The sequence below is a fragment of the Chanos chanos genome, chromosome 8, assembly GCF_902362185.1.
Source record: "Chanos chanos chromosome 8, fChaCha1.1, whole genome shotgun sequence".
In the NCBI taxonomy this organism is placed as follows: Eukaryota; Metazoa; Chordata; class Actinopteri; order Gonorynchiformes; family Chanidae; genus Chanos; species Chanos chanos.
The window spans coordinates 3,051,228-3,062,500 of NC_044502.1; the positions used below are offsets into that span (position 1 = coordinate 3,051,228).

The 11,273-nt window shown below is 44.0% G+C and overlaps 1 protein-coding gene across 1 annotated transcript in view; it reads left to right on the top strand.

Annotated features, from left to right (window-relative positions):
* The first annotated feature begins 4,691 nt into the window (after positions 1-4,691).
* The window catches only part of lrrfip1b (leucine rich repeat (in FLII) interacting protein 1b), a 37,154-nt gene continuing 30,572 nt past the window's right edge, over positions 4,692-11,273 (top strand). Inside the window, exon 1 of the mRNA XM_030781375.1 lies at positions 4,692-5,377. Coding sequence (XP_030637235.1) covers positions 5,288-5,377 — 90 coding nt within the window. The 5' untranslated portion in view covers positions 4,692-5,287. The remainder of the gene's footprint in view (positions 5,378-11,273) is intronic.

Here is an 11,273-nt window from a genome sequence, read left to right on the forward strand (position 1 = left end):
GTGTCCAAATGCCTCTACCTGGTTGGGTTCTTGGGCTGTGACTCTTCCCAGGTATAAATATATAAATACCACCCTCATCTGGTTGAAGAATATATATATATATATATATGTGTCAAGGAAATATTGATGGCGTCATTCCAAATGTTATGCTGCTCCATTCCAAATTGTCAAGTGCTTTAAACCAAAACTATTGCTTCCAGCCATGCTTATGAAATGTTAAATAAATTTTATCAAGTTTATTCATCATCGTGTGGCCTTTTGTCTGAACAAACCAAAAAACCAATAATGGCTGATTAAAACAACGGTCTCTTTCTGAGTCATGTTGACAAACTGACATTATCCAGACTCAACCATTTCACACTGAGGTGTATGCTGCCCCCTACAGGATTCAATGAACTTGCTCGCTCAGCAGTTGCGTGACCTCCAAAGGCCATCACTGTAGGCTGATGTAATTCCAAATCTGTGTGACGTATTCTTATGGGCGGAGAGTTCGGATCACATTTTACCATGCTGCTTGTCTAACGTTAGAGTTTGTTAGTAGAGGGTTTTTTTTTAAGTGCTTAAGCACCCCTGCAAGTTCCCTTGCAATTACAATAATTCTGAAGTGAAAAGGCGCTTTCGCACCGAACAGTTCTAGGGTCTAATTCGATAGGAACTACCCCCTGTGGAGCTTCCCCTAGAACTACATTCGTTCTAGGGCCTTTTTTCTGTTTGCTTTCGCACCGCCAGTAGGAACGCTGAATTGACGTAAGCCGGCCGACGGTATAGCAGCTAAGAGCTGTTGTTTACGACTAACCAGGATAGCTGCACATTTTGAAGTACAAATTTAATGACTTTTAAGACCTTTTAAATACCTCCAAAAGGAAAAAAAGAACCATTACTGCGGCAAAAGAAATCGACAAACTAGACTACAGTATACACAATGAGTTTTATTGAATTTGAATGACAGAATGGGCATAGTACTTTTCGGGTGCTAGCATAGCGCTTGTGCCTGACCCTTACTCGCGGCATCGTGTTTTTTTTCCCCCTTTTTCCCTGCCGCAGCCCTAAAATCGTAAGCTGGATAAACACATTCTTATTTTAGGTTAAAATGCGGATCACAGCCACACAAGCAGACACACAAGCACCTACCGAAGCGGAGTGTACGCTACCTCTTCAATGTTCAAATATACATTGGACGTTGCAAAATGTTCATTTTTGGGGGATATAAAATACCGGTAAAATAAAACATAAAAACGATGTGCCCCCTCCTACAATTCCAGACATTTTGAGACATGAATATCAAAAGCTAAATGAAATACGTTCTAAGACTTTATATTTTGCACGGATCTTTAAAAATGGCGGTTGCAATCATCGTATACCTGCGTCTGGGCCAATGGCTGTACACCTACGTCACAAGGTTCCTATTGTGCTGCAAAAGTACCTACCCTGGAGTAGGGGCTAAAAAAGCCCCTCAAAACGGCGTTCTTAGAACTAAAATCATTCTAAGTTCCTGCGGTGCGAACACGCCAAAAAGGGGGTACTTTCTCCAACAGTTCTAAGAACTATGAAAAGTTCCTCCGGTGCGAAAGCGCCTAAAGTTCACAGATGATCATAGCTGTACCATTCTGTCCTGGTGCATGGCATTCACTGGCTTCTTTTTGCCGCCCTCAAAACATGCCTCTGAACAGGAACATCAGTTCCATAAACAGGGCCTTTGGCAGGGTGTGGGTCCTACTATAGCCCTTGCCCACATTATCTATGCAGTGCTAGGACAGTGACTGGGAGTTAAGGGCATAGCTGTATTGGGAATAGACCTTGCCCAGACATTAGGCGCACTTCTGATTATGCACTGGTTGGTCTGATTCAGCCCGTGAGAGAGTGAACTGTGCCATGTGGTGACAGCACTGGCCACAGTGGAGCAAATGCACGCAAACACAATGCAGACACTGTATGTAAATGGAAACACGACAGGACCGACAAGGTCTTTAAGCATCTGAAGGAATTTTTTTTTTTTTTTTTTTTTTGCAGCCATTGCAGAGAAAATCATTTTCTGCTCTGCCTGTTTAACTCTCTGCTGACCTGCCATTCACATGGGGCTTTGTCACAGACTGGCAGATGTGGAGATCCTAGTCCTGTATCTGGGGGAGGGGGGGTGTATTTCTTATGACAGGACCAGGCATTGACTAACATTCAGCAACATTAAACTGGGCTGAATCTGCTCGCTGGAGCCATTTAGCAGCCTGACTGAGTTTGTTATTGTAATTCACGCGTGATCCACTGCCCTGGGCTGTATTCTCACTGACTGGAAGAAAGTATGAAGAGAACCAAACAGATTTTTCCTGCGCCGGTTCTCCGACCAGCTCGTACCAATAAGAGACAGTGTTTTGGTATTGAGCTGGTTTCTTTTTTCTCCAGCCATTAAAACACAGCAACATGTTACGTGTGACAGACGCCTCACTCAGTGGGATCTGCCTGCAGCCACAGTATGGCCATTTTCATCAGGGACCTCTGAGAAATCTGCTCTTATGGGAGCAGTTACTGTAAATGGGATATCGGGCTATATGTGCACATGGTCCAGAGGGTATACTAAAGCCTGAACTGAGTATGTGTCCGGTGTGCTTCCAAAAGTGGGGGGTGGGGCAAGTGGGTGAGGGTGGGGGGGGGGTTAAATCAGGCAACTTGTCTTTCCTGTCCCAGACACCCCCACGGCGCTGAGCAGGCTCTGATAGCTTCCCCGAGACGTTCAGGGATATCAGCTGCAGCTTATCCACGTGTGTGTGTGTGTGTGTGTGTGTGTGTGTGTGTACTGGGAACAGTTGAGGCCTCCTTCTACTGAAAAAGGAAACGTCTTCCAGGAATGATGGGTCAGAAGGATGTCACAGATTAGCTGTTTCAGCTCTCCTGGCAAACAGTCTCTGATCCCACTGTTTAACTGCACAAGAGCTGGCAGAAAATCCCCCTAAAAAAATGTAACAATGCAAAGGCGGGTGCATAAAAATGGATCTTTATAGAATTTGCAACATAAACGCTTCAGAGAATTTCTTTAAAAATTCAATTCAGTTTAATTCAATTTGATTCGGCTGGATTCAGTTCAGTTAAATTCGGTTCAGTTAAATTTAATTAATTTCAATTCAATTCACTATCAATTACAGCTTTCGTCAGACCATTATCGTGGCATCTGGATTTAGTATCAGATGTGTTAAAATCATTGAAACTGCTCAGGTGTGTCACAATCACCACAGAGCTCTTACTTAATCAAAGGATAATCCCTAAAAATGTTCTAATTCCAGAGAGGGGGTGTGGTCGGTTCCACTATATCGTTCCAGTCTCCTTTCCAACTCGTCCAGACTACAGAATGTGAAGAGTAGGCAAGATATGAATTACCATCTTAATTTGAAGAGACACTCACTTGACACCGATGAACTGGTATTTTTGAGTAATGCACATAACCATGAAATGAAATGTAAACCTCGATCGTAAAACCATGCAATATTACAATTCCTTTATTGTAATTCAACTTGCTTGACTGTTCATAAGCAAGTCGACAATCGTTTTGTTGAGTTCAACCAAATAAAAGTAGGATTTTGTGCTGTGTAAAACTTTTGAGCTGTGGAGCTATGCGTGGTAAAATGTTCTGTGTCTCTGTTTGTAATTTCTGTTAAGTGGCTCTGGATAAGTGGAAAACTTTTAAATTGGAAGAACATCAGTGAATAATTAAAAGCAGTGGTCTTTTGGAATCTCTAGAGGGCGCTAGTACACCAAACATCTGAAATTAATTACGTTAATCTGTTCCCTTAAATCTGTGCCGACAATACAGTAACCTACAAACAAATAACAGAAAATATATGCCATCTAGAGACGGGATAAAAAAAAATCGAGGTCACGCCTAAATAGACAAAGAGGACAGATGAACAGATGTAGATAGATGGGCAGACACAGAGACAAGACAAACAGACAATCAAGTAGGTAACGGGAAGATTGGGCAGGAGCAATGTCCATTAAGCGCTTTTACTGAAATTAAAAACAACAGCTGAATGAAGAGTCAATGCGACAAAGAACACATGGTTTACATAAGTTATTACACAGACATTTGTACACTGTGACATAAAGTATTTGTTGTCGGTTTGTTAGTGTTTCATTTTTTAAACAAATATTTGTGGTGGCTCTTTGTCTGGCCTTCACGAATCCTTGAGGCGTTCCACACAGTCTTTTCCATCTCTGGCACATCTGATTCAAATAATCGACTAATTATTAAGATCTTTATTAGTTTAAGATTGGTATGCTGTGGATTAAATCACAGCAAACGTGACCCATTGTGCACAAGGGGCTCCCAAGGACTGAATGGAGAGACTGGTTCAAAGACATTTTTCATCTGTTCTCCAACCGTCCCCTGAAATCCTCCTCTTCGATGTGTCCCGTAATGATGAACACGGCTCTCATATTTGCCCGGTAGTCAAAGTAGCGCCGGTTGTTCAAATTCATGCTAATTTTAGATAACAGAATGATTCAAGGGACAGTTGAGGAAGAGCGTAGCCTATGGCAGGCGTAGGCACCTGGGTCCATCTCTTACCTAGGCTATATGATTAACTTCTGTGACGGCAGAGTATTAGTCGGTTGGGGATAGGTTATTCCGGTCACGCCCACATTTAGATGCGCGTCCAGTGTTACGGAGTTGAGAGCGGGTTGTACCATTGGGTTGTATCCCGGAACACATTCTCCTCGCCCGAACTGGTCATCATCCGGGATTGCCTAGCCCAAGAGACAAAGCCCAAGTTCCCACAAGCAGCCTGGGGTGGTGTCGTTTAAAGTTCTGCTTGGATGAGAGAATTTTTTGAATCGCATCTAGAGATAACCGAAGCACATAACGATCATTCTGGAGGATGCGCCGTAGCCTGTTTCGGAGTAGAAAAATACAATTTTATAAGTACTGTTATAATGGCGGATTAACAAATGTGACAGATCATATCCTCTCTGGTTGTTTTTTCTGTCTGATGTTTTGATACGTGAAAGCGATTTGTGTGTTCAACAGCAACAGGCGAGCGTATTATTTTTGATGTGCTTGAGGCCACAGCGCAAGACCGAGGGGATGTATCAAAATGCCATCGCATTTGTGTCGTGGAAAGCTAATGTATAATTTATACTGTATTTGAACAATTATACGTCGTTCCTTTTCATCTTCTGGCATTTTTTCTATGACAGTCATGTTTGTTTTGAGGAATCCCTACTTGTTCTCCACCGGTGCTATCTGGTACTAGGTCATTCTGATTATTAGGCTAGTCCTTCAAAAAATTATCGATATCCAAAAATGGCAACTCAAGTTACGGGAAGGAAAAGAGTTCCGAACAGAGACAAAATGACAGCAGAGGATGATGCCCTAAGTCAAATTGCACGGGAGGTAAGTTCATGGTTTTATCATTTTTTATGTGGTGTGTGTGTGTGTGTGTGTGTGTGTTCATGTGCGGCGCTGTCATACTGCGCAAAACGTTTTTAGCAGATATTCGAATAAGATAAGAACCTCAAACAATATCGCTGTCTGTAATAAAACACCACCGAATGTTTACATTGAGTTATTTTGCCGCAGAAAAAAATAATTCAACTTGAAAATGACTCAGGACACGAGGACAGCATTTTTTTCCGCTACCCTCACCCATCCTCCCCGTCATGAAAACAGCGTGGAGACTATGACGCTGCTACCGTTTGTGGCATGCGTTGCATTCATAATTTCAATGGAGAACCTTTTTGTCGAAAAATGAGAGGCGGCTTTAGACAGTACGAACAAAGACGCATTATTTGCTAAAGGAAGCGACAAGCATTGTTGGCAGATTGACCTACATGATTTCCCACGTTGTTTGAGGGGCAGCATTTTACAGAACGAATAGACTGTGACAATCCAATGGGTTATTTGTCTGCTTAAGACAATTGCTCACTTGGGGGACCCGAATTAGCATATATGTAATCACCATTAGTGCTGCATCTTGTTGAGAAAGCTCTGTGACTCCTTACGCGTCATTCACTTGGCGAAAGCTGTGACGTCAGTCGCTCAGCATCAAACGATCGATTGAACATCAGACTCTTGACGTCACGTGTTGGCCAGACTCTCCACTTCAGACCATGACGGAACAGGCAACGACAGCTAAAACAATGCGAATATGAATACTTGTAAGAGAAACGCAGGTAGTTCTTATAAGAAAGCAAATGTTGTAAGAAGCACTTTTAATTGGATCATGGTTCTTTTCACTAAAAGCCAAACCAACCTTGTTTGTGTCCACTGCTATTTAACATCATGAACTTGCATGTTTGATTTGCAAGAGGGGCAGTCCGTGTTGTTTTGGTGTCTGCAAAAAAAAGAAAAAAAAATTCAAGAACTTGCTGTTTGAACACTGGTTGAGCTTTGGCAAGCACTCCAAAATTAAGGTGGTAAGCCAGTATAGCATGTTAAGACTGGCGAAATAATTTTAGAATCCACTTTGAAAGAAGCAGGAAAACAATGAAGTGGCGTATGACTAGTTGAAAAATGCATTGCATTGCCAAGATGAACAAAAAGCTAACTGCAGCTCTCAACGTTAGATGGGGTCTCACCAGTGTGAAATCCATCGCTTGTGTTTAATGGGAAGGAAGATAGCTGTGAATTGATTAGCAATAATTGATTAGTGTTGGACGTAGCGTCCAGATCCAGAGGTATTTGGATGGATTCGTCCCTTTCGTGTAGGCTAAAGTTAAGTGCTTTCGCTGGGCTGGTCTTAGTGCTATAATAAGATCGGAGGCCTGGTTGGAAATTTTTCCTTGGATACTGTACTCAATGAGAAAGCCATTTAAGAATAGCAGGATTCAGACAGGCTTAAACCCGAGAGTGTGATTGAACACTATGGCGGCGTAACACAGCTGATCACCAAGCCCTTGATGAATTGGATCTGGTTTGCTATTGCTGGAGGAACCCAATGATGCAGTGGGCGGTGGGGTCCGATGTAAGGATGGATCGGGTAAACAGTGGTCCATGATGTTCAAAATGGCTATATCTGTAAAGTCAGTGGAAACCTGTTTGACCCAAACTGTTTAGCTGTTGTATGACACGTGTATAACTATTTTACTGGCTGTCCCCATGTATTGTTTGTGGTTTAGGGTATTCTCAGAGGAGTTAGGTAAACAGTGCCCCATGATTAACGTGTGGTTATATGTGTAAAGTCGGTGGAGACCTGCTTGGCTTGAACTGTTTTGCTGTCGTATTACACTTGTATTACTGCTCTACCTTAGAGGAGGTTCTTAGAGGAGGTTCTTAGAGGATGTTCTTAGAGGTCTGGTTTCAGCACTAGTTAACGCCATACTGTTTTTTTGTTTTTTTTTTACCAGTTCTGTGCCCCTGCTGCTCCATGACCTATAAGGTCCGTTGACCACATCTGGAAAGCATTGTCTAAATGGTGACCGGTTTTCTTTGGGTTCCTGAGTTGCACGAGCTTTGTTTTTTTTTTTTGTTTGTTTGTTTTTTTTTCAGGATTTTCTCACCGTCGTAGATGTCACACAAGCTGATTCCATACGCTTTGGCTTTTTTTCGGATCTGAAAATATCTAAGCCACGTATTCAACAGGCTAAATCCGATCTGCTTTCCGTGAAGGGAAATCAGGGAAGAATTAGTCTTCCGTCTTCTGCCTGTTTGCTCCTTAAGCCTCCCCGTCCATGCTTTTCACATTAGATACACTCATTAGCCACCCTATTCCCTGTCTAGCCAATCCTTTATACCTACTGATGAAACGGGCATGCAGATGGAGAAACTGGGGCTTGTTCCAATACCCAAACGCTTAAAACACTATCCGTACTTCCTTTCCACCTTCATTCCCTCCACCCTTAGAGTAGTGTAGGGAAGTGAAAATTTGACCAAGATCACATTGTCAGACACTTGGCTCTGTCTCACCCTTTGATATCATTGCAGTGAATGGAAGGGAAGGCCGGGTCTGAAGGCCCCTGGTTCCAGTCTATGAGACTGAACTGTCAACAGCTTACATCTGTTAAACAGACGACAGGGGTGAGCGCTTCGTCAAAGCCTCTTAGCCGACAGACAGCTCTCTCTCTCTCTCTCTCTCTCTGTCTGCACCTAAAACACGGCCACGTTCGTTTTCCTCCGTTTGTTTGTGGGGTAGAAAGGCGTAGAACGAGTTTTGAGCTGACGTAAGAATGTGTGGCTGACTCCTCTCTCTCTCTCTCTCTCTCTCTCTCCCTCTCTCTCTCTCTCTCTCTCTCTCCCTCCCTATCTCTCTCTCTCTCTCTCTCTCCCTTCTCTCTCTCTCTCTCCCTTCTCTCTCTCTCTCTCTTTCTCCCTCTCTCTCTCCCTATCTCTCTCTCTCTCTCTCTCACCCTCTCCCCTCTCTCTCTCTCTCTCTCCCTATCTCTCTCTCTCCCTATCTCTCTCTCTCCCTTCTCTCTCTCTCTCTCTCTCCCTATCTCTCTCTCTCCCTTCTCTCTCTCTCTCTCTCTCTCTCTCTCCCTCTCTCTCTCCCTCTCTTCTCTCTCCCTTCTCTCTCTCTCTCTCTCTCTCTCTATCTCCCTCTCCCTTCTCTCCCTCTCTTTCCCTTCTCTCTCTCTCTTTCTCTCTCTCCCTCTCTCTCCCTATCTCTCTCTCTCTCTCTATATCCCTCTCTCTCTCTCTCCCTTCTCTCTCTCTCTCTTTCTCTCTCTCCCTCTCTTTCTCCCTCTCTCTCTCCCTATCTCTCTCTCTCTATCCCTCTCTCTATGACAATCATGTGAATGCTCTTTGAAATGCTTTCCCACCCTTTTCAAGCCTAGATCCTTTCATATTCAGTCCAGTCACTGGCCTATATGGAATGTTATCAAAGACTGTTTATGTTATAGAAATGGAGGTTTGTGGCTTCGACATAAAAATGTCTGATCTCAGATACAAGACTGTGGAATTATTCTGTTTTATTGCCTTGTTTGCACTTTGAATGCGCCATCTGTGCTGTAAATAAAACAGTCACCTGGTTCCACTTAAAACTTCAAATAAAAAATGACCGTTCTAACCATGGACCTTTGCAGCCTTCTCGGTATTGTTGCAACTCTGCCTCCGACATCATAATATTGGACAAACCCAACTTCTAAATTTCATTGTAAACATCAATTACACGCTTATAAGGTTTTGTATTTGTTTATAAACATTTTCTGAAACTTTGCTAGAATCAGCAAAAGATTATCATTTGTTTACATTAAATAAAACAAAAGTTTCACGCTTATCCATAACCAGCTGTATTTCTACTGTTGGTTTATGTACCCTGGCTTTTGGTAAAAAAAAGAAAACAAAAATCTCCCACAAAAGGTTAACAGGAACCTGCTCCTTGTTTGATATGTGGAACCCTCCTTCACTGGCCTTATGATCACTGTCCAAACTTGGCGCTTGGTTTGATATTTGGAGGGAAGTGTCCTGAGTGCCCGTTTACGCGTGCAGAGTTAGCGAGTGTCTGTGGGAATAAACAGAGAGATGGTTTATGTCTGGTGTTTATGGAAGAGCCCGGCTCTTAGCCTGTGTTTAGGATGCTCAGAGACATCTCTAGATTCCGTGTGGATTTTCTTACCGTAGCTCACGCCTCTTGCTCAACACTGTTTACTGCGATGCAGACAGATGGAAACAGTTGCCTCCAAATGTTTGCACTGTAAAAGATGGGGATAATTTGAAAAGGGTGTCAAAAGCAAATATTAACTGCGAGTGCCTGTGTGTTTGTGCATAACAGTGACATCACTTCTAGTGGTAAACATGTTCGAGGGGGGGGGGGGGGGGGGGACTGTCCGTGTTTCGTTTTGATTACGGCGGTGACCTGATAGCCCTTGGCGTGTGTTTTGAGACGTCCGCCCCTGACTCACCCCGACAAACTGTCCGTCGGGTTTATGAAATTTACTGGCTTAAGCGAAGAGGATTCATACGTCGCTTGTTCCTTCGTGCCTGCGTCTCAGTTCCACTTTATCGTGTCACCGCGCCCTCTGATGAGCTGAGTCATTGCTCTCATGGAGCTGTGACATGTTTGCTAAAGCGACGAGCTATCAATAGCCGTCCCGCCGCGTGCGTCCAGGCCTCTGAGAGGGGTCGCGATTTTTTTTTTTTTTACCTGCTCAGCAAAAAACAGATGCAGCAGAATGGACCACAGGCCTCATCATTAGCCGGTGGAAACTGATGATCGCAGCAGTTCTTATGCTCCCGTGGGCTGATGTCGATACAGAGATGCTCTTAGCCTGTCACAGCCAAGCAACTGTACACGGCGGCTGTTTTGGTGGAGCCAGCGAGTGAGTGAGCGCCAGTCGCTGCCAAGATGAGGAGGAGGAGAAAGAGGGGATTGAGGAGAGCTTATGAAAACAGGAGTCGGCGCTCCACGCGTCAGAAGAGTTTCCATGCATGTTTCCATATATGTATATATATATATCAACTGTATAATGTCATAATCCATCTGTCTCCCATATGGGATCTAGAGCTAGCTGGAACACTGGACCGAATTCAAGAAAGGAAATTCACGTCCATCCCGATTTCCTCCGTTTGGGCTTGATTGTTTTGCGAAGCCCAGGCAGGAAGCGGAGGGGTGTTAGGGCCCGTGTCACGTTCTCATGTCACGGAGCGAGGGATTTGACTGATGGCCCACTAAGGCAGGCAGACAAGAGAGACGCATGTAAACAAAAGGAGGCGGGGTTTCGGCCGGCAGGTGGGCGGGGATTCGGATCGACTCGGCTTGGGGATTGGCCAGCGTTTGTCCCACTGACCCGCATCTCTCCGGCCTTCTGCCCAGTGTCAACATCCCCTCTAATCACGGCTCCAGGAAACACAGCTCTGTGTGTGTCGCTCTGTCTTACAGCTGTGCCTCCTTTACCCTTATCTCAGCAAAGACGTTTTGGCCTTTTAACTACAGAGAAAGACAGAAAACAACAAACAAACAACAACCCCCCCCCCCCCCCCCCCCCCCCAAAAACAACTCCAGGCCGGTAACTGAAGGAGAAGATGTTTGTTCCAGAACTCTGGAGGAAATTACCAGCGCGCTGGTTTGCAATGCCAAAACTTCCACTGGTTTTAGTGGAACTCAGAGCTCACTGTTGGCTCCTGTGTGAGAGTCTGCTGCTACCTCTATGACCTCATCTTTCTCTCTCTCTTTAGTTTGACTCACTCACATCCAAACTCTATGGAAATAAAAACAAAAAGGCGCCCTGAAAAGCATGTAAAGGGTTTTTTTTTTTTGTAAATATAATGTTTTCTTAAGTCATGGGGGATCATTTGTCAGTCTGGTTTGCAGTTCTGGTTTATTGGAAACCGCTCTGTGATTGAATGAGTG